A 24,469-nucleotide genomic window follows, 5' to 3' on the forward strand; every position below is an offset into this window, starting at 1 on the left:
ATCTATATAATCTTCATAAATTTTAAAGTAATATTATAGGTTATGAATAAAAAAGGCTATATCATCTAAAATAGAAATATGTTTAGCTATAGTACATAAAAAAATACCAACACCCATGTTGGCTTGATCATAAATCAATGAGAAGGGGTCCACATATATACAGGCATCTTCAACCTACTGCTTAATTAAATAAACTGTTTCAAGATTGCAAATTCAAAAATGCTTTTGAACATTACTTAACAAATAGGCCATTATACATAATAAACAACATTTGATGGTATATACGTGACTGATAACATTTTTTGGACATTAATTTATAGCCACCATTTATTTTATATTTTTAATAAACTATAAGTTTATATTATACTACACATCAGAACTACAAGTTATCCTTAATTATATTAAAATAATTTTTTGATATTTTTTTAATATTAATTTTAGTATTATACATGACTTTTTTAATTTTTTTTATTTATTTTGAGTAAAATAACACAAAAAATGAGGCTATGTTGATGTGCTGATCAGAATGTATGCATACATACACAAAAAAAATACATGCTTATCAAATATCTCAACTTATATATGTTGATGACAGAAATTCAGCATTTACCAATGACAAGATGTAATTAGTTATTACTTTAATTACCTATTACAGTAATAAATTAATGATAAAAAATTTCAAAAATTAAATATGATTAATACTGTAGAATTGACAATGTTGTGAATTAATTGTTTCTAAATTCAGTAGTTGTAGTAATCATCATCATTTAATAACATTTTCATACATTTATCTTAAATTGCAACTAATAAAAATTGAACTGCAGAATCTTCCAAAAACGTAAAATGTTAGTATGTAATGTGTTTAATGTTAGTATGTAGTTTGATACTGAATAAAATGTCAAAATCTAAATAAATGAATAATAATTTTTTGTTATATTTTTTCAGTTTTGTTTTATTAAAAATTTAAAAAAATATTTCCCGCTATTAATATGAAATATGTATAACTTTATTGCCTCAAGTTTTTCAATCAATCAGTGATGTAAGTGACTGACTGTGATCGGTGATAATCAGTCAGTTCAATATAACAATGCACAAGTATAACAACTGAAAATAAAAATAAATGTTAAGAGTCAAAGCAACTTTTCATAATTATAATTCTGATAAATCACTTAAGTTAAATAATACCAAGAGCATTTTCTATTTGGTTGGACACTCATATATTGCTAAAATTACTTGGCTACCGACTTAGAGACTGATGTCTGTAAAAATGTTGGTATGTTTTAAAAAAAAATATTACAATTGACTTTAAACACACTAGAAAGTAAAAGAAAAACATCACACTTCTTTAGAAGAAAAGAAAGAAAAGTAAAAATTAAAATTAATTTTAATGATGTTTAATATGAAAAATACAATATGACAATATTGTGATGTATATCTTTACTCTATAAAAACCCATTATTAATCAAACATAAAAAACAATAAAAAAACATCTTTACATCATTTATGTAGAACTGAAAATTTTTATTTAAAATAATCTTTCATGTAAGTTATTTGGGGCAAGTACTGGAATATCAGAGGGACTTCTGCAAAAAAAAAAAATAAATAAATACAAGAAAATGTGCATTTGGTAAAGAATATGACACCAAACAAACTAAAAATACTGTACTGGTTGAACTAAGTCCTTACTGGTTTTTGAATCCATAAAAAAGTTCATGTAAATAATAAGTTCTACAAGGCTGCCCAGTAAAACCTAAAAGTGTCAGAAAAATTTAATAATTTGTTTTGACATGTGAAATATAACAAAAATCACAATATTATTTTAAACATCACAAGCAATGAACAGTAAAAGTTCAAAATAACATATCACAATAATTTAAAATCAATAACAATAGTCATTTTATACAATCAAATTTAACATGAAATACATATTTAGTGTCTCTTTTGCACATGCAATAGTCAGTTTAAGTTAAAATGCTTACCTTAGAAATAAGATCTAATAAAATAGTGACCATGTATTGTAAAAAGAAACCATTAAACAACAACTCAAGATGCTGTGAAAAAAAGGGGGGAAAATGGTAACTTCCTTACAAATGGCTAAAATAGCACTTGTAACTGATCATTAATATCAATGAGCACTCTTTGACCAATTTATTAGCCATTACAGCAGCCTATTAGAGTTTATGTATCATCTAAAAACACGCATGATAATTATCAATTTGAATTTTTTTTTAAAAATGAAAGTTAAAACAAATTCATAAAAAAGAGATTACTATTGCACGCACAGAAGAGATCCACAATACATTATTTATATAGAACTTCTTATAAAAGTTTAAATCATTATTTAATTCCTAATTAAATGTTAAAACTACATCACAATCTAAGATCTAAAACTCTTAAAAGAAAAATAATTAAATAAAACCAAAACAAGGCAAAAATAAAATATAATTTTTTTTTTTATTATAAGAAACAAAATTATTAATAATTATAAATTAGCTATACCTTAATTATTAAATAAAATAATAAATATTTCACAATAATACAAATCTAACACTGTTCAGGGTTAGATAAATAGAACTGAATTCCCCTTACATATAATAAAATGATAGTGAAGTAAGCAAACAAGACTACATTTAGGAAAACATCCTCTGTCCTCCAACTGTCCACCTCAATACATTGAAACAAAGAGAAATTTTTTACAGAACTACAGCCAACATAATAAAAGGCTAACATTATAATTAACAAACAATTCAAATTATGTTAATGCAAGTTTACTTAATGATTATTTTTAAACACAATTACAGTTTGGCTAACAAAAGAACACCCTAAATTTGAGCATTTATATGATTTTGTAACAAACTGTTAAAAGAATAATTTTACAAACACATTATGTTATTACTTATTCAACCTACCAAGGAACATGTTAATATTAAAAAAAATCTCTTCCCTTTTTTTGATATAGTATACTGATTTTTAAGTTCCATATCTCATAAAATAATTTTAAAAAATGTAGTTAATACAACTAAAATATCCCAACCTCTGCATTAATGTAGAGTCACAACCTTCACCTGGAAGGTCTTAGGTTCAAATTCCGGTCACTTTTCCCATCTTTTTTATAGTACAAAACTTTTTATTATATATTCCTACACACAAGCTTCAAATTTATATGAATTTATCAACTAAAATAATAAATTCATTAATATCTAACCACCATGAAACCTTTTGGCTGTTTTAACTTTGGCAGTATGACTTAAAAAATGAAAATTTCTGTTGTCAGTAATACTGTGATCCATAAGTAAATTATTGAAATGATCCATACTGTTTTCTCTACACGATGCTCAGCAAAAATTACAGTAACTAAAGATTTTTTAATGGCAAACCAAACTAAATTTGACTGCAAAAGCCTTTTTTTTTTAAATTATATATCTGATAAATTTGGTACAGTCTGTAGTGAGAAAAAATCCTAGTTGAACATTAAATGACTTTTTTGGAATAACAATTTTATATCAGATATAAAAAATCTATCTTCATCAATTTGGAAAAGTAGTCAAAAAAGAAAAGCTAAGTTAATGGAAAAAAAAGTTAATTTATTTAAAAATATTGCACAACTACTTATCGTTCATGGCCATTTAATTTAAATGCATTCTATTTTTTTTTAAAAATAGTTTCAATTCTTTTGTAATTATTTTTTAATGTTTTTAACAAGTTATACAATATTTTAATCTATTCCATAATGTACGCTTAATATTTAATTGAAATTTGTACTGATAAAAATCTATACATTTACTTATAAACAAATCTCATTTTATATCAGTTTCAAATAACTTACTTTTTTAAACTGTTAAAATTACATTACTGTAAACTTTTTAAACTATGAACTTTTAAAATGTTAAAATTACAGGCCTAATTATACCCAATTTTTACAATAACAGTGTTGCTGTTATCTTGAAGAAATAATTTTAAGTGAAAATGACATATTCTCTTACATTAAATAAATAAAGAGATCATAAAAATAATCGCCTAGTCTTTACAATAATTTCAACAAATTAATGTTTAAATGTCATCGTAATAAGGAGTGGATACATACGAATATTTATGTATCATATTTCTTTGCTACATTAGAGAATATTTAAATATATTTTTATTTTGTATTACATGTTATCTTTCAGTGATTATTGAAACTGATGTTACAAATGAAGAAAATATTTATTCAATAATTAATAAAGTTATTCATTGTCAAAATATTCTTTTAGACTCTCAGATAGACAAAATGATGTATTTTCTATCTTAATATGTTTATAATTATGCAATATTCTGTTTTTAAAAATACAATATTGGTTATACAAAAAAGGCATCTAATTTGCGCAAGTAGATGATGATGATGATTAAAAGTAAATAATGGTAATAATTATAATTGTTATTTTGAGCTAATGAATTTTTCATAGCACAAGGTTATGGCAGCTAATTGTAATAACAATCATTGATCAGGGATAGTCAATGCTCCTAATGTGGACCTGACTGGGTAATGTCTTCCAGTTACCATTCACAACAACAGAGAATGCATGAATATGAAAGAAATCTAATTTTCACACTACACAATTACAAAAAAGCATATGTACAATCTCAAAGAAAACAACATCAATTTGATAGGAACAAACAGTTTAAAGAGAGAAAAGGCAATGAAATTTTACAAACATATCTAGCTAATACCTGAGAATGGCCTTTAAGTCAACTCAATAGATGAAAGAGGCATTTGAAAAGTAAGATGTCAGTTCAGCTGCTGTTGACACGTAAATTCCAGTAACAACCTGGGGTATCGTATTTTTCCATAAATAAATTTTTCCATGATGTTAAGAACTGTCCCAATGTAAGTAAACATGTTGATAAGATAGTAAATGTTTTGTAAATTATGGAGTAATACTAATATGTTATAAATACAAAATGTTAAGAATATCCAAACGTTTAATTTCTTGGCAATTGATAAGGCACTCCAGTGCAGCAGATAATGAGGAATTTTTTAGAATTTTTATATATTTCCAGTAATTATTTTATACACTTTGAAAATTACTGGTAAGTTTTCTTTTGACTCAAGAGAATATATATCTTTCATTCCAGATGAAAATGATTAATTTTTAGTGTCTTAAGTAACATGTTTTCTAAATTTAAATTCATGAAGAACTGCACGTGGTTGCAATGAAAACAAAGCATCTGTTATAGATTACTATCTGCAGCATGTACTTGCCAAATTTTGATTAGAAGGGGAGATAACATAGTGTGATTAATTGTTCTACTTTTCCCTCACTAGTAATGGGTGACTTAAATGCACACAATCCTACTTAGGGGTCGGATCGAATAGATTGCCAGAAAAGAAAGTTGAAAAAGTTCCTTCTAAATTCTAATTTACTTATATTAAATAATGGCTCAGGAACTTATTTTAATGTCAGATAGACAGATATAGACATCCTGCAGAGACTTAACATTTCTAAGTGCATCAGTTGTACCAAAATACTCTTTCAAGGTTTTAGCAACCTTCATGGAAGTGACCATTCTCTGGTGCAAATTGCAACTGATGTTCCATTGAAAATATATCCCATCCCTAAAAGATGGTTGTTTGATAAGGCAAATTGGATGAACTTCACTGCTGACACAAGACTCCTAAAAACAACTAGTTATTGAAAGTGATGTCAACACAATAACTGTTTTATATTTGGCTACATCTGGAAAACTCAGGAAACCATTTCATGGTGAAATTTTTGAAGCGACAAAAAGGAAGAAGAAAGCATACAATGCTTTCAAAAAAACTCCATCAATAGAAAATTTAATCGCCTCTAAAAAAACATAAGACGTGTCCAAAAAACTTATAATAAATTCTAAAAAATGATCTTGGCATTAACATGTGTTGTCAGAAATAGCATTAACAGAAATATGACTGCAACAAATGTCTAGAAGAAAGTGAAGGCATCTACAGACGGACAAACTTTACCCCCATATCTTGTCTTCAAGCTGAAGACAATCTAATAGATTCTCCAAATAAATTGCTGAATACCCAATCAATTAAAAGGAGACAATAAAATGACCAATTATGATGATTACTCAAAAATCGAAAAACAGAACTTGAGGGTTACATAAATTTTAGAACAGAACTGAATCTTTCATCATACAATGACCTTTTAAAATAAAAGAACTTGTGAAAGCACTGGAGAAAAAAGGTAACACAACAACCAATCCATATAAAATACATTGCATCATGATCAGAAAATACCACTGTGAAACTTAAATTACTTGAATTGTGCAATCAGAATGTACCTGTGACAGTGAAAGAAACCATACATTGTCACAATCCCCCCCAAAAAATAAAAATCTGACAGATCCCAATAGTTTCTATTCATTTCTTTAATATAGGCTATTGAAAAATCTTCAAGAAAGTAATAAATAATTGACTCAGGATTTCAGAAAAATATATTTTCCTCGCATTAAGCATGATTTTGACAATACCACTTTATTACTGATCAACTTATCAACTTAGGAAATGTCTTTCTAAAAACTGCTAATAGTTTTTAACGGAATTCTTTTCTTCATAACTGTTTTTCCATCCTGTGATTAATTGAAATTATATGTGTAAAGCAAGTAATGTATGTGTAAATCATAGTAATGCAAGTACATAGCTCAGTGACAAAACTACATTCTTAAATATATTAAAACATTAATTTTTTATATAATTAATTGAAATTATGGAATGTTAAATATAACACTACCATAAAAATACAGGAAAAATACCTTTTTATATGTAATTCATGATAATTGGTATGATTTAAAGAACAGCACAGGAAAGAAAAGATTAAATATGGTGTAAAACTATTTATTTTTTTCCATCAACCAGTCGTACGATGTAGCTCTTTCTTTTCCCATTAGGCTTCTTTTGTACTGCATCAACAGTGTTTATTTTAATAGGTTATATTGCCTACGAGTACACAATACTTATTTCACTTGTGTATATAAGTTTTTTAAATTACTATAAGGTTTTAAAAACAAGAGCAAAACAATTATAATTATCATAATCTGATATAATGTATTATGTAAATGTTGAAGAAAAATGTATATGTATAAAAGAAACATATATGTATATATGTTTCATTGATAGATTATTTTATTTTTTAAATTAAGACTAATTTGTCTTAAAATGGAGCAAATATAATATAGCTGATTGTTCTGTGCACTGCATGTGCAATCTATCAGACATTGAGAGATTGTCATTATCCAAGAAAAAAATTCTTGTAAAGTACAAGTAATATGCCAGTCACAAAGACATTAAAAACAATATAGGAAAAATGAAATATACTAAAAAAATCAATAATCAAATAATAAAAAAATATTATAATATGATTAATAAAAAATTTAAGTAATTTTGCCAGTGTTTAAACCTAAGCAACACTTAAAATTATCACTATTATTTATAACTAACATCCTGAATAGATACATGTTGTTTATTATCAATATTTATTATTTTAATTATTATTTATTTTTTCAATTTTGTAATGCTAATCAATATTAAACAATCACTACATCAAATGGACGCTATATAAATTTTATCCACAGAAGAATAATAAACATTTCTAGCTTATTACATTAATAATTGTTTCTAATACTATATTTAGTTCATTAAAATTACCATTAATATTACTTTTTCTTTAATAATATACAACAGAAATCGATTTCATCATCTAATATATACATAACTATTTAATTTAAAAAAAAAGCAATCAAAGTTAAACAAAAACAAAAGATAATATCGTTTAAGAATTTTGTGTTAATGGAAGTTTATAAAATACATTATTATCATACCACTGAGGATTAGTAAGAGGTTCAAGAAGTAGGCACCACAATACTAAACCTATAACACACACGCACATCGTTAAAGTTCTTTGCGGTTCTTGCATATTAATAACTTCGGAGAAGTCAGGAAAACCCATATGGTTACAAAATGCGTGTGCTAAAAATGGAGCCACAAAGTGTCCAGTTCTAAGAAACAGATATGCAGAATACGCACCAAATAATGTGGTATAAGAAAATTGAAAACCTGAAAATAAATTATTATATTTACAATAACTATTTTCTTTTATATATATTTAAAATTTAAGTATATACAAACCTGCATGCAGGGACATAGTTCAGAACACCTTAATAACTGCTTACCCTTTCACTGTATAACATGTTTACTGATGCTGATGTGACACAAATGGCAGCAATGGTTTTTATACCATGCAGTCAGTACATATGCTGCTGCACAAGTAGTAATAACTTACTAAACCTATGGTGGGAGTTACCACGTTGATGTAAGAAATGTATTATACCATGCAGAACAGTCTAAAATTACCCATTAATATCTTAGGATTTAAAAACTGCCAGTTTTAATTGTCACTAACAGAAAGTCTGCTGATTTATTTTTATTCTTATTAACTGAAGTCCATTCTATGGATAGGTAAATAGTGAATTCTAATCTCCCTCTTTTATATTTCTTTGGCCTTTTGAGTTCAAGAAAACATTTTTGATATCTGCAAATCAATATGTAATTCGTACTATAAAATTGGTTTTAGATTTAATCTGAGAGGAATGTATGAGTGACGATCTGATGTTAAGATGTCTCTTCTTAATATTTACACTTCATTTGATGCCTCTGTTTATTATTTCTAGCTTTCAGAATACAAAATTCAGCATTTTCAGTCATTTTTTTAACAAGGGTTTAAAAGAAAATCCAATACCTTTTTAAAAAATTATGCCCATATACATTTTTATTTTCTACTCATTTTTAAAAAATATCCATCATAATTATGGACTCCATCCCTCTTCATTCTTATTTCAGATTGTATGCTGAATAATGCTGCAGATGAATAATTTCTGCCCTTTCTATTCCTTACTTTTCTACACAACTTCCTTCTACCATGATTTGTTCTTTCTGGATGTTGATTTCAAGACACCCTGAAGCAGGAAGTTAACTTTGCTGGTCCTTCTTGTAACTGCTACCTGATTCTTGTACAGAATGTATGTAAGTCTTTTATCCAAATTTAAATTACATCTTCCATAAAATTTTAACATTTTTTCATTCTATTAAACTCCTTTTCAAAACTACAAATTCTATGTAGCTGGCTTTATTCATCTTAATCCTGCCTTCAGAGGATAGAAGATGATGAAAATAAAGTTCTGATTAAGAAAAAAATGAGAAAAGGATCCTATTGTAGCCTGCACCTATTGCTTTTCTCATGCATATACAAGAAACAATTCAGTAACTGAAAACTGAATAGCTACCCAAGGAGAAAAACAAAAATATTAACACTTGGCAAGGAAAAATTCATTTTGGTATACACCAAAGTGAGTTTTCTAAATTCTGAATGGAGTGGATTTATTGATAATACAGAAATTCAGTTTGAAAATAAATAAGAGTAAATGAAAGACAATGAAATGGATAAGAAAGAGGATAATAAGAAACTAGATATGTAGACAGGGGAACACAGTACACAAAAAATTAACTAGCACAAGCAAGAAGAACTTTTACTAAGAAAGCTTGTTAGTATATAATATGTATTGTTACCACATATATACCTAATTTAATATTAGCGGACGAACATAGTATAGGAACTCAGATATGAGCTGGCGCACAGTATACGGACATGCTGATTCAAGCATCACTACCGCCGCACAGATGACCATGCAGTTCTCCCACTACAGCAACGCTGCAGCCCCACCACTCTGAGGCTCCAATAAAAGAGCGTGCACGAGAGTGAATTTTCAATTCATTGTCGACCACCACCCGGAGAAGACCAAGAAGAAGATGGAAGAAGAAAGAGGTTCCCTGGCCGCCTCAATGTGGGACCTCCCAGCGGATGCCAACATCCTCGCCGCAGCAGCAGGTCTGGCTAGCCTGCCGAGGAAGCCGCTGGACGCGGATGCTTCCTTCCTGCTCCAGCTCCAGTTCGCTGGGCTTCAATTGCCTTGGCCAACGGTCTCAGCAGCAGGAGGTGGCCCAGCGTGGGATCACTCGGTGAGAACCGCCTCAGCCGCGCCGGCGAAGGACCACTTCTGCCACTGCCACGGCGTGGCAGTGGTGGCTCTGGGAGCCACTTATGCCACGCTGTAGTTGGGATCCAACTCCCGCTGAAGGGAAGCCTGGTCTGACTTCAATGGACGAGCCGCAACTCCCCGACTTCGCCGGAGACCAGCTTCCAGACCCAACAGAGCTCAGAGCTAACGCAAAAAATGGCCCTTTTCAGGGTCACCACAAAGTTATGAATTACGAGCTGTCGAAGCCATTCAACGACAACAGCCCTTCTCAGGGCTACCATAAGGTTAGTAATTACGAGCTGTCGAATCCAATCGACGACAAAAACGTCTCTTTTCAGAGGTACCATAAGGTTAGTAAGTGCCACGTGCCGTCGAAGCCATTCGGCAACAAGTGGCGCCCAACGTGGGGCGAAGATCGTCTGGACGAGAAGACTGGACATAGCCGCGCTCTGCCTTCCACATGTTAGCTGACAGACCAACACTCAAGGCGCCCAAGAACATTGACTGCTGGTTGCGGGCATCCATGCATCATTTCCGCCGGTGATAACGCTAACCTTCAGCGGTCTACCACACGAGGACCCAGAACTGTTCCTCTCTCGTCTACAAACTCAGCTACAAGAACAGGGAGTGCCTGTTGAGCAATGGGCCGAGTACGCCAAACGGCTGCTGAAAGGAGAGGCTCTGTCCGAGACCAGGCAATACAAAAACCTACAACTCAATGGACCGAGTTCATCGACCGATTTCGGCATCAATATAACCGCCCGCATACTACCGCCAAGCTCTGGTCTCAACTTTACGAACAGATGCAAGGAGCTAATGAATCGGCGGAGCTTTTCCTGTTGCAGAAGAGGAAACTCATTCACCGACTAGTTCCCAGTAGTGAAGTTGCCTTCCTATCAGTATTGCTGGTGCAGCTCAGACCCCAGATTCGACTTTTGCTATGAGCGGCAACCATACATGATATTGACGACCTGATGCAACAGCCCATCATCATTGAAGCAGACGAACAAGAGATCCAAGCTACAATGTTAAAGAGTACTCATAAAATCCGCGTTAGTTCTGGGCGGAGTTCGCTGGATAAAGTATGTGAGCTTCAATTAGATACTTCTCTGGCTAGAACAAATGACAAGGCAACTCAACGTAGAAGCAGCTTGGCTCCATGGAGTGATTACTGCCCGGAGCGCAATTTTTACAGGGACTGCCCAATAAGGAAGTCGCAGCAGGGAAACGAGTAAGGGTCCCGGCTGTGGAGCCAACCGGGACCCTCAATCAACTAGGCTCAGACATCCCTAGAATCACCGTCGAGGTAGCAGGATGACTCACAGTGGCCATAGATTCTGCGGCCAACTTCAGCTTTGGAAGAGCTGAGCTGCTACCGTGGCAAGCCAATTCCAACACAGACATCAAGATAGATCTGGCATTGAATTCTACTTCCTGTCGTACCACAGGAATGGTGCAAATAGAGCTTCTCTGCGGCGACACGAAAATTCCCACAATGCTTCTGGTAGTTCCGGGGCTTCAGAAAGAAATCATCTTGGGACACGACTGGTTGAAGGAGCAACAAGCCGTGTTGGAATACAGTCGTGGCTACCTCCATTTGAGTAGGGAAACCCGCAAAACGGTTTTTTGGCACGAACCTGCGCCCGCATCTTCTCAACAATCGACCTTAAAAGTGGCTATTGGCAGATACCCCTAGAGAAATCAGCCAAATGTTTTATAGCCTTTTCAGTTCCAGATGGCGGCCGATACCAGTTCCGAGTCATGCCGTTCGGCTTGAAAAATGCACCTAGCACATTCCAGCACCTAATGCAGGATGTTCTCATCAGCCTCTTCCGCCAGTGCTGCCTGGTCTACTTGGACGACATTACTGTTTACAGCAGAAGCTGGGAAGAACACTTACACCGCCTAGATTTGGTTCTTGAACGCCTACAATTTCACCACCTGATGTGCTCTTAAGAGAAACATCAATTTTGCCAAGATGAGGTGTCATTTTGTTCCAACAGATACGAGAAGCACAAGAAGCTGATCCAGAGTGCAATTATGCCAGGATCCAAATTGAGCTCCAGGCACCCACCTCAGAGTGGACAAAGACAGCGTTGTATGGACAGCAGGACAGAACACTAGGGCAGTGGAAGTGTACATCCCACCCGCAATCGCTCGGCTGTCATACAACATTACCACCATGCTCTGGAAGCAGGTCATCCTGAAGCAGAAGAGACCTGGCTGGCGATCCGGCAATATTACAATTGGTAGGGCCTTACGAAGGACGTTTGGAAGTACGTATGGGAGTGCCACACATTAGCCTGCCACAAACGAGGGCCAAAACCTCCATCAGACAATCAGCGACCCCAGAGGCCTACAGGTTGTTGGAAGCATATGACGGTTGACTTAATGGGTCCATACCCAGAAACGAAACGAAGCAACAGGTTCCTAGTGGTGGCGACTGACTGTTTTCCTGCTGGGTAGAGGCTAGGCCCATTTCTCACGCTGACATGGGCACCATCTTCAGCTGTTTGATGGAGGAAGTGTTTTGCCGCTGGAGCTATCCTGCAGCTGTCCTGACCTACAACAGGACTGCACTCACAAGTGGAATTGGAAATAGTTATGCCACCAACGACACATTGAATACTGGACTACATCTGTATACTATCCACGGGCGAATCCCACAAAGTGTTGTAATGAGGAGGTGAAGAAAACACTGAGAAAAGCAATAAATATTTTTAAAATTGACTGATTCATCAATTATTAAATAATATCTCAGGCAGTGTATTATTGACTTTATCATAAATTAAAACTGATATCAGTCATGATCATCTGAATTAAAATTGGTTATAAATAAGCCACCTATCAAGACGGGTATAGAAATTTAAACAGTTCATCATTTTTTGAATTTACTTATTTATTAAGTGGGTAATTTTATATATAATATTTTTCTGAATTTTCAAGTTTATTTTTATTTATTTCTAACATTTCCAAATTAATTTCTATGTTGGTTATTGCATGTTTATTCTTTCTTTTTATTGTAAAATATTCTTTTTTTTTATGTATACTCAAAGTTTCGAAAAATCTCTGTTTACGACTGATAGTTTTGCTAATACATACATACATATACATTGTATATATACCGGGTGTTCCATATAAAACGCAGCCCATCAATCACTCATCCATGAAATTTCAAAAGTCAAGCTTATTCCCCTACTCGTTACTGAAATGGACTCGTCCAACATCTGAACATCGCGGCGACGCAGTAGAACACTACCGATAGTAACAACAATGCAATCATAACGTTCAGTGTATTGCTAGAGACAAGATGGTGTTTTCACTAGATGAACGTGTTTTCATTGTTGAGTCGTACTTCAGTACGAAATCAGTGGTTGCAGTGCAAGATTTGTTTCGCCATAAGTACCCAGGTAAACCAGCTCCTAACAAAATATCAGTATTAAGGTTAGTTGCAAAATTTAAAGAGACTGTTTCTGTTAATAACAAGGAACACAAAAGATTTGCGTCAGTGTTGAATACAGATACAGTCACTAAAATCAAAGACCAATTACTCGCCTCACCAAATAAATCGATCAGACGTTTGTCTGCTGAAATTAATTTGTTCATCTAAATCGACTGTTCATCCTGCGACCAAACAATTACAATTACGACCTTATCGCATTCAAACGGTTCATAGACTTCTTGAGCCCGACAAAGAGAACCGTCTACAATATTGTCAACGGTTCCGTCGATTTCTGCGTGAGGGAATTAATGTTATGGATTCGTTATTTTTCACGGATGAAGCACGGTTTCATTTGGATGGCTACTTAAACAGCCAAAACAGTAGAATTTGGAGTGCTGAAATTCCCCACGTTTATCACAAAAAACAATTACACCTGCAGAAGTTGGGCGTGTGGTGCACGATACCGCGGAAAAAAATAATCGGTCCTATTTTTTTCGAGTACACCATTAATGCAGAATGATATCAGGATATTTTATTTCAGTTCATTGCACTCTTGGAAGAGGAAGACAGACACTGCTGGCTACAACATGACGGTGCGACATCGCACTACCCGGGTTCAACTTTCGTCGAGGAATTCTTTGGTAATCGTGTTATCGGTCGAGGCTTGTGGCCACCAAGATCTCCAGATTTGACTGCAGCGAACTTTTTTTCTACGGGGTTACCTCAAAGAAAAAGCCTACAGCAACAAACCACGAACACTTGAAAGTCAATATTGAACAAGCTGTATTAAATATCCAGCCACAAACTTTGAAAAAAGTTGCAAGAAACGCTGTAAAAAGAATTGAAGCTTGTATTCAAGAAGATGGCGGCCACTTCCAACATTTACTCTAAATGTAAGGTAATGGATGGTAATAATAAAAATTACATTTACATTTACACATGCCTTTCTATTATTTCAATACCTACCAATATAAGGTTGGGTTGCATTTTATATGGGACACCCTATATATATATATATATATATACATACATATATATATATTTATATTTCTTTAGATTCATTTCAATAAATTTAATAAATTGTATCATTCTGGACTGTATACTGCACTGATTGCAAAGTATGAACCAGACTGTCTTCTTTCATAATGTCTGCTGCTTCTCATCACTTTTTTCACAACACACGTTTTCAGGAACATTGGGAACTGGAACCGATTCACTGTGTAATACAGGTCTCAGTAAAGATGACATTGAAGGAAATGGTACAGTGTGTTTAGATTTTAGGAAAAAATTGGGTTTTGAAGATAAAAAACCTCATAACTCCCTTAATAGGCATAGTATCAAATTGGTTTAAAGTGGTCGTTAGTCCTGTAAACATTACCTAAAAATTTTGTTTGAAACAATTTTTGATATGACCAACCCTTATGGCAAGGGATGACCAAAACAAAAAAAAATTATAACTTTCTTATTAAATAAAATATCGAATTCGTTTAAAGTTCCTACTGTTATTTTGATAAGGGCCAAGAGGTGCAAAAATAATGGAGTTTCAAGGACAAAAGAATCATAGCTTAATAGGCACAGGATCAAGTTCGCCTACCCCTATTTTGCCCCAGTGAAATCTACCTCTGCCTTCTGGCACGCCGAAAGGAATTTATTTTTTTGAAGTAGGCAATTCATTCTTCTTTGAATGAAATTCATTAACTGTTTTTTTAACTACACCTAAATCAAAACTGCTCAGTCCACTGACAGGTTTCGAATGTCATTTTTACTTTTTCGGTGTGCTGAAAGAACATGACTGGGATGTTGATTGAAGAATCATATATCTTTTTTTCTCTTTTGAGTTTTTAAACCTGTGTTCTTGATATCCCACAAGCAGCAGCAGTTCTTTCTTTGCATTTTTGAATGCCAAATATATGTTTGTTGTCAGTTAATTTACCTACTTTTAGAGCTTCTCTTTTCATAAAATCATAAACATCATTGATAATTTCACGTGCTTGACTCAAGCACTTTTTTTTAATTATGGATTTAAATTCTGTCATAACAAACAGCACTAATACACATGAACAAAAATAAAAACAATAAATAATATATTCCAACAAATTTGCAAAAAACACTGAGTAATTATAAAATAGAATGGCCGCACAAAAACGCTATCCAAATACCTTCATATAAACTAGACTAAATTTTATTTCTTTATACATACACTGTGTACTAAGAATGATGGATCTAAATATAATCAAAATGAAAGACATCATTTCTAACTGCAAGTATATTTTTTTATAGACCTGTACATAATACCAATTAGAGCATTAGTCATTGGTTAAGGAATTGTTATTGTTTACAAGATTGCCATTAAGCATTTTTGTACATGCAATCAACTCAAGTGGAAAGAATTGAACACACAACAACATAAATGTATTGTTTGGGCACCTGCATTATTTGTAAGTTGAAAAATGAAATAAAAATAAAAATTACACGCAAAAATAATGTTTTGGAAAACAATAATATAATGAGATGACAGCACGTGATGTCACAAGCTCGTAGATTCGCTGGGGCAACTATACTTGTTACATTATTATATATTGATATACTGTATATATATATATATATATATATATATCTATATATATGTGAAATATATATGTTTCCATATCCCAGGCACAGGTTTCACGCTTATTGTGGTGATATCATCAAAAAGAAAAAAAAAATATATACATATATATTGAGTTTGGGAGAATTTAGTACTTTTTAAGAATTTTCAGATGAAAACCTCAAATATCTCAAAAACAGTCAGCCCTAGCACTCTGAAAATTTTGTTCAACCCCAGCTGCTCCCAGTGGCACCCATCAAATGATAATATTTTCAGGTGTCCCCGGAGCACTGTTTGTAAATTTATCTTGACAATCACTTGTCCGATTTACACAGTTCAAATGGCATATGTATCAGCAAGTCAAGCGCTAACTGTTTAACACATTGGGTACACTTTTGATCAACCAGATCTTGGTTATCCGAAAATTAAATCATTTAGTCCTATGTTTTGATTGTATTCACCAACCGTAAAACGTACTGATCTGATCTTTCGCTAAATATACTCAAACCTATGCACTAGTGCAGCTGTTAAGTATAAACTTATAAGGCTTATAAGGCTAAAAAATAGAAAATAATAAATATGTAAAAATCTTTTTTAAAACAACACTTAAATTAAACACACTAAAATGTAAAATAATTTTAGGATGCTATCTCAGAATGGATTTGATAACAAGCTTGGTAAGATATGTAATATATGTAAGATTATCACTCTTTAGGCCATTCATAACACATAAGAAAAAAATGGCAAAAACATCAAATTTATAATTTGAAGCTATGACTCACATAATCTTACATATCACCATCAAAGCTTGTTGTCAAATCCATTCCCAGAAATGATTTTTTATCTTTTAGTGCATTTAATTTAAGAGTGGTGTTTTAAAAGATTTTTTTATGTATTTTTTATTTACTTATGTGATTGATTTTCTTCATAAAATAATGAACTATAACCAAAAAGTAGGCACTGGAATGTACCAATCACTAGTGGAAAATCCTGATTCATTAGTATTAATTTCTAGAGTTAAATTTCTAATTTAACTTTTGTTATATCAGTTTTCATTATTCAAAAAAGAATATTTTTACACAAGAGGTAATCAATTTTGAACACCTAATAATCCCATTCTGAGATGCCGCCCATCAGGGCAACCCGCCCAGAGGACCTAGCTGCAGCTGGTACAGTTATAAACTGACTGAAACGATTATATTATTAAAAGCAGTAGGCTAACAACCAAAGGGGTTTCCTGTTGTTTTGAATTAAACAGACATGATGAATCTTGTTCATGTACGTTTCAATAGAGGTATGATGTCATGCTATGTAATGTTTGTGTTTTAATCTAAGTTACTGTTTCATGGTTAACAACTGATTTTAATAGAGCTAAAATATATACTGAGTACAAATATAAAGTAATCATATATAATAAAAAACGTATGTGTATAATCAATCATGCATCATACAATATCAACAATTTTGAAAATTTAAAGTTTTGAATTTTTCAAAAATAAAGGGTGATGGAAAATTCTGACTTCAGGATCATTTTCAGCTTAAAAAACAAACTGGTTTCATGGGCATAAATTAATAAGAAATGTTTTTCTTAAGTGATTTTATATTCTATTATGATTTTATAGTGTTGTAGGTTTTAGTTGCAGTCCTAGTTATTCCATTATACTAAAATATAAATGATACATTTAAAAATAATAATAATGTTCTTTCTTACATGATATCAGCAGTGCTCTCTTTAAATCCAAACCAGCCTTCATTCTATCGGCCATATGATGAAAATGAGCTATAAAATCAAATATGGCATGAATTATCATTATAATAATTGTTTCTTAATACAAATTTATACAGTAATGGAATTTTTGATAGTTAATTGAAATTTTTATTTAAAAAATTAATTTTCATATAATTTTTTGACACAATTAAATTTTAGCAAAATCTTTTGTATTTCACAGTTTAAAATAATAAATATATGAATACAAATATTATCTTAACGTTTACACTATTAATAATTATTTTTAAAAAATGTGATGCATATATAGAACTATAAGATTCCCACTGTCCATACTGATGCTGTATATTATATATAATGCATATAGGGTTTGAAAGGTTTAAGATGATATATCTCAATTTTTGATGATTTTATTAATGGTGTTTCGTTCCACATCGAGCCATCCAATGCTGCGATCTAGTGGGTGCTAGAGCTCACCAGAGAGTTCTGTTCATACTACCATTCGGCACTCGAATCTGCTCCAAGGTGGTCACGTCATATTCTTATTCCGGATAGACTCCATTCTTTGTTCAGATGAACGTTAGCTTTAATGTTTTATTTAATTTTATATTTTTTATTTTTATATGTCAAGTTATACGTTATGTTATAATTCAATTCATTAACTGTCAAGACGACAATTCATTAAACCATTATTCAACAAGCAACAAGGCGTTGTCTTCAGTCATCACCTATGAACGTGCAGTCCAAACTCACTCTAAAATCTACCACTGTTTCATGGTCCTCTGGGCCGGATTGTTAATTGGCCGGATAAATCAAGCGGATAGCTGGATAGTTAAGTTGACGGATCTGCCACATCTCTTTATGGTCATTCGTCTTCACATTCAAGAACCAGATGGTCAAGTCACCGTACATACTGGATCAACTACTCTATCTTTTAACCAACATTTCATGGTCAAGTTGCTGTATTAACGACACGGATTTAGCCACTCTATAGCATTCATCCATGGGTTTTGATAAGGTCAAACCAAGTCAACAACACGGTATTTAAAATTTATTTATAAAAAGTGCATCAAAAATTAAGGGTATATGTTAAAAGTGCAATTAAAAAATTAATATTAGTAAAACATGAATATTTCAATAGTTAAATATTTCATAATACAGTCAAAATTGTTTCTATGAAGCTAGCCAGGTATAAAAAACCAACACTCGATTCCAGTTTGGACAAGTTTCAAGCAATCTTTCTATTGTTTGCTGACCTGCAAATGGCAGATATTAGGAATATCATATCATATTTACAACCAAGCCATTTCATTCAACTTTATGCATAAGCTATATTTTAACAATATTATTGTATATGGCGGCATTTATCTTTTAACCTTATGTTATAATAACTTTGTTTCATTCAATTTTAATATTATTTTGTGTACGATTCCAATAAAAATGGAATTCAAGGATTTTATTAAAAAAAGAGGCATTATGAAGAATAGTATAACCAAATTAAAAACATTCATTAAAAACTTTGATCTTAATTCAGGAGATTATAATTTATTTACCATAAGTTTGATAAACTGTTAGAATACGAAAAACTATTTTTCGATGTTCAATCTGGAATCGAATTGCACCAAGATGTGAATGATAAGGACCTTGAAGTCAGAAACACTTATGATAACTTTTTTGATAAACTTAAGTTAAAACATAAAAAATTACAAAATCGTTTCAAAATTTCAGAAGTAACTGATGCAACTAAAGTGATTAACAAACCTAATCCAATTTCTTTAAAACTTATACAAATTGAGCCCATTCATTGTGATGTGAAGGCTTGGCATAAATTCTTTGATCTTTTTAATAGTTTACTTCATAACTGAGAATTTTCTAATGTTGAAAAATTTTATTACCTTACAAATTTCTTAAGGGGCAATGCTCTTGACGTAATAAAAAATTTATCAGAAATGTCTGAAAATTATTAAACTGCAATAGAACTACTTAAAGCTAGTTATGATAACAAAAGCTAAACATGCTTTAGAAATTATTAATTTAAAACCATTAAAAAAGGAAAATTCTGAAAATTTATCTAAATTCACTGATCACATTAATTCAAATATTAATGCATTGAAGAATCTAAATATTGACAATTTGGAATTTATTATAAAACAGTTAATTAATCAAAACTTAAATTTAAATACTTTAAGACACTGGGAAAAAACACTGGAAAATAATGAATTTCAAAAGTTAGAACAACTCATTTCTTTCTTAGAATGTAAGCGTAAACTACCTGAATCCACCGACACAATTCAATGTAATGAAAAGGTACAGCCGTCTAATGTAGGTTTTAGCGACAAAAATATCATTATTCAAAACCTAGTTTTAGTAAAGATGTATTTTATGTAAATAATTCCAATAATTTTATGTTTACGTTATGTAAAACTAGCAATCATCCACTGTATTGATGTAATAAGTTTTTAAGTTATGATGTTAATGAAAGGAAAAATTTTGTATTTCAGGAAAAATTATGTGTTTAAGTAAACAGCATATTGTGAAAAGGTGTCAAAGCAATCGTAAATGTAAAAGATGCTCACAAAAGCATCATACACTGCAAGAGCCAACAATTAAATCTTCTAAGCCGAATCAAGCTCCTTTGGCTAATAGTTCTGTTCAGTTTTTGGTCAAGATCGCAGACACAACGTTGTTCGAGAAACCACAGTTTTGCCGATTTCACAATAATGGGCTACGGTTTGTCAACAAATCAGTGAACAGTGTTAAACAACATAACCCAAGGTAGTTTATTATTATAATTCTGACCTGCGTGCGAATGATGATGTCGGCTGTTTTTTCGGTCAGTTCTCTGTGTGCATTGGGTGTGTTAGCTTCGGCGCTGTGTACATTGTTCTTTTGTTGTCAATAAATTGTAATGTCAAGCTCTTTACAATTAAATTATCTAAAGACTTTATTTAATTTTTACTTTCTGCTCACGGGTGTTTCTGTATTGTCAGAAAAGTTACAATTAGATTATTTTTTAAGTGAAATGCTGTGCTCGGTAAAACTGGTCGTGCTATGTGTTTTCGTACTGTATGTTAATTGTGTGTCTGAATTCCTGTTTCTTTTTATTTTGTGAATGTAATGTTTATTCAATTATTTTCAGTTAAGTCTTCTGTTCTTGTAACACAAATGTTATTTACCATATTGTTTTCATTTATTACAGTTGATGCATAAACTCTTCTTGCGTTTCTGGTATAATTATAAATTAAACAAACTTCAAATAATGTTGATGTGCTGTTTTATTTGTTTTTTCTCTCTTTCGTAATCACTATCCAATCCAGACCATCAGATCCTCTCAGAACACATTCATATTGTACTTTAAAATCAGAACCTAACAAGTCTGTTTTACTTGCAACAGCTGCAGTTAATGTAAAAGATAAAAAATGTAATTTCATCCAAGCCAGGGTCTTACTTGATTCCGCTTTGATGATTTCATTTTGTACTAAAAGGTTTGCTGCTAAAGTTGGGTTTCAAACCAAACCTGTTTTAATGTCGATCACGGGTATTAGTAATGTTGTTACTAAATCTAAGCTAAGTGTTGATTTAAATATTAATTCTAGATATGAAGATTTTAATTTTAATTTTAAATGTCATGTACTACCAACTATCACAGGTCTGTTACCTAATGATTTTGTAAACGTAACTGACTGGGAAATTCCTTCTCAATTTTTTCTTGCCAATCCTAATTTTAATACTCCTGGGAAAATCGACATTATCCTAGGAGCTCAATACTATCTTTCTCTACCTAAGCCTGTTCAATTAACTAACTCATAATTCTAATTATACCATACTTCAAGAAACTCATCTTGGTTTCATAGTCTCGGGTCAAATCCCTACTAAATCTGGTAAACGGAAAAATGATTCAGATTCAATATCGCTTTTTGTCAGAAATGAACAGCTTTCCTCTCAATTAGTCATGGAAATCTGAAGAGATCGAAGATCGCTTACCAACCAAGGAGGAATCTTTCTGCGAAAAACATTTCGTGGAAAATACCTTTTGTGATGACAAAGGCAGATTTGTTGTAGCTCTTCCTCGTAAGGAAAACTTTGCTTTAGGAGATTCATATGAGAATGCAAGGCATCATTTCAATTTGTTACGTTGTAGATTTTAGAAAAACGCTAAACTTAAGGAAGATTACTTCCATTTCATGAAAGAATATCAAGAATTAGATCACATGCAACCTGCAGATTCATCTCAGTGTAAGGCTCCACTCCAACTGAAACCTTTTATTTGCCCCACCACAAAGTATTTCGTGAATCTTCCACCACTACCAAAACCAGAGTAGTATTTGATGGTAGTGCAAATACTTCAAATGGCCAATCACCCAATTCAATTCTTGCTTCAGGTCCAGTAGTACAACAAGATTTATTTTCAATTATAATTCGTTTTAGAACTCACAGCTACTTGCTATCAGGAGACATTCCTAAAATGTACAGACAAATTCACATTAATCCTCAAGATTTTTCATTACAAAGAATTCTCTGGTATGATGATACCAACTCATCAATCATTCCATATAAGTTACAGGCAGTTACTTATGGTTTAGCACCTTCAAGTTTTCTAGCCACAGGATGTTTTGATTGAAATTTCCAATCAAAATGAAGCCTCTTTCCTCAAGCTTGCCAAGTAATTAAGCAAGATTTTTATGTCGATGATCTGCCCACAGGTTGTGACAACATCGATCAGTTGAAACAATTATATAATGATATTTTGTTATTGCTTAACAAATATGGACTTTCGCTGCATAAATGTCATTCAAATGTGCCTGGTATGTTCGATGATCCTGATTCCTACATCAAATTAGATAAGGATGAAAATATCAAGACACTTGGATTATTTTGGAATCCTCAAGGTGATGATTTCATTTATCAATTCAAACCAAAATATAATAATACTTCTTACACTAAATGTTCTGTTTTATCAATTATTTCTTAATTGTTCGATCCTTTGGGTCTACTTGCTCCTGCAATTGTTCCATTTAAAGTGTTCATACATGAGTTACGGTGCCCTAACCTTCAATGGGATGAAGTTCTTCCCGCTCCACAATCTAAAAAATTGAATTCTCTGTGTATTCTTAGTTAATATCGTCAAGTAATTTTAAGATTCCTAGATTAGTTAAAATTAGTTTAAGTAAGCGTTATCAATTACATGGATTTTGTGATGCAAGTAGTAGTGTGTATGGTACTTGTCTTTTCATCAGATCTGTTGATAGTAATGAACACATCGAAAGCCACTTATCGTTCAAAATCTAGAGTTGCGCCAGTCAAGCAAATCTCTATTCCAAGGTTAGAGTTGAATGCGGCTCTTCTATTATCTCGTTTATTCAATAAGGTTAAGTGTATTTTAGGTATAAGATTTGATTCAATCCATTTTTGGTCGGATTCTAAAGTAGTACTTTACTGGTTGTCATTGCTTCCTAATGGATGGAAGGTATTCGTTGCAAATAGAGTTTGCAAAATTCAAGAGCTAACTAAGGAATGCTTATGGAAGCACATTCCTTCAAGGGATAACCCCGCAGACATCCTGTCATGTGGTTGCATGCCAGATGCATTAACCTCATCACAACTCTGGTGGAATGATCCATCTTTTCTGAAGGAAGAGGAGAACGCCTGGTCATCCAATTCGCCTATCATTTCTATGATTCTGTCAGATTCAGTCAAGGAAGAGAAGAAGTCTAGCAAAACTAATGTGTTTTCAGCTGCTCTTAAAACAACAGAAACTTTAGAACTTTCAAAACGATTTTCTTCATTTGTACGAACATTAAAAAAATTTTCATATTTTTTTCGCTTCATTTATAATTAAAAAAATAAAAATAATCGTATATTGTTAGATCATTCTCCACAAGAAACCAGTTCCACGTTAGAAATTCTTGTTCGCCAAACTCAAGAATTATATTTTGCAAAAGAATTAAACAATTTAAGAAAAAATTCTGCTGTATCCAGGAAAACAAATTAATTTCTCTCAATCCATTTTTGGATCAAAATGGGATCATTTGCATCGGAGGTCATTTAAGTTTTTCAAACTTGTCTTTAAATGCCAAACATCCCATAGTTTTAAGTCCTCATAGTCATCTTACTCGATTGATTATTTCTCTTGAACATTTAAGATTATCCCATGGAGGATTACAGTTAATTCATTCCTTACTTAGGCAGGAATATTGGATCGTCAATTCCAAAATCATACTTCGCTTCATCATACATAAATGTTTAACTTGTTTTCGCTTTAGAGCTCAACCACAGAGTCAGTTACTTGGTCAACTGCAGTTACTTGGTCAAAAGAAAGAGTCAAAATTTCCAGACCATTCCAGTCAACTGGTGTTAATTATGCTGGCCCAATACTTATCCGTCATGGTGGGCAGCGTACTCAATCTATAAATCCTTTGACTATTAAGGCTTACATCACATTGTTCGTATGTCTCAGCACCAAGGCAGTACACCTTGAACTTGTAACTGATTTATCTACATAAAGTTTTATAGCTGCCCTACAAAGATTTGTAGGATGCAGAGGATTGCCTTCTCATATTTTTTCTGATAATGGAAAAAAACTTCTGCGGTGCATATCGTTATCTTCAGAAAATGTATGATTTTCTTAAAACCGATACTGCTAGTTCCAAAATTAAATCTT

General features: G+C 32.2%; 1 protein-coding gene across 1 annotated transcript in view; it reads right to left on the minus strand.

Annotated features, from left to right (window-relative positions):
- Window positions 1–7,188: 7,188 nt before the first annotated feature.
- Window positions 7,189–24,469, minus strand: part of Sras (Ras converting CAAX endopeptidase Sras) — a 28,640-nt gene continuing 11,359 nt past the window's right edge. The window contains exons 5-6 of the mRNA XM_075365327.1: window positions 17,794–17,862; window positions 7,189–8,074 (exon numbers count right to left, since the gene is read on the minus strand). Of these exons, the coding sequence (XP_075221442.1) occupies window positions 7,791–8,074; window positions 17,794–17,862 (353 nt within the window). The 3' untranslated portion in view covers window positions 7,189–7,790. The remainder of the gene's footprint in view (window positions 8,075–17,793; window positions 17,863–24,469) is intronic.

This window comes from Lycorma delicatula, chromosome 5, assembly GCF_047948215.1.
Source record: "Lycorma delicatula isolate Av1 chromosome 5, ASM4794821v1, whole genome shotgun sequence".
Classification (NCBI taxonomy): Eukaryota; Metazoa; Arthropoda; class Insecta; order Hemiptera; family Fulgoridae; genus Lycorma; species Lycorma delicatula.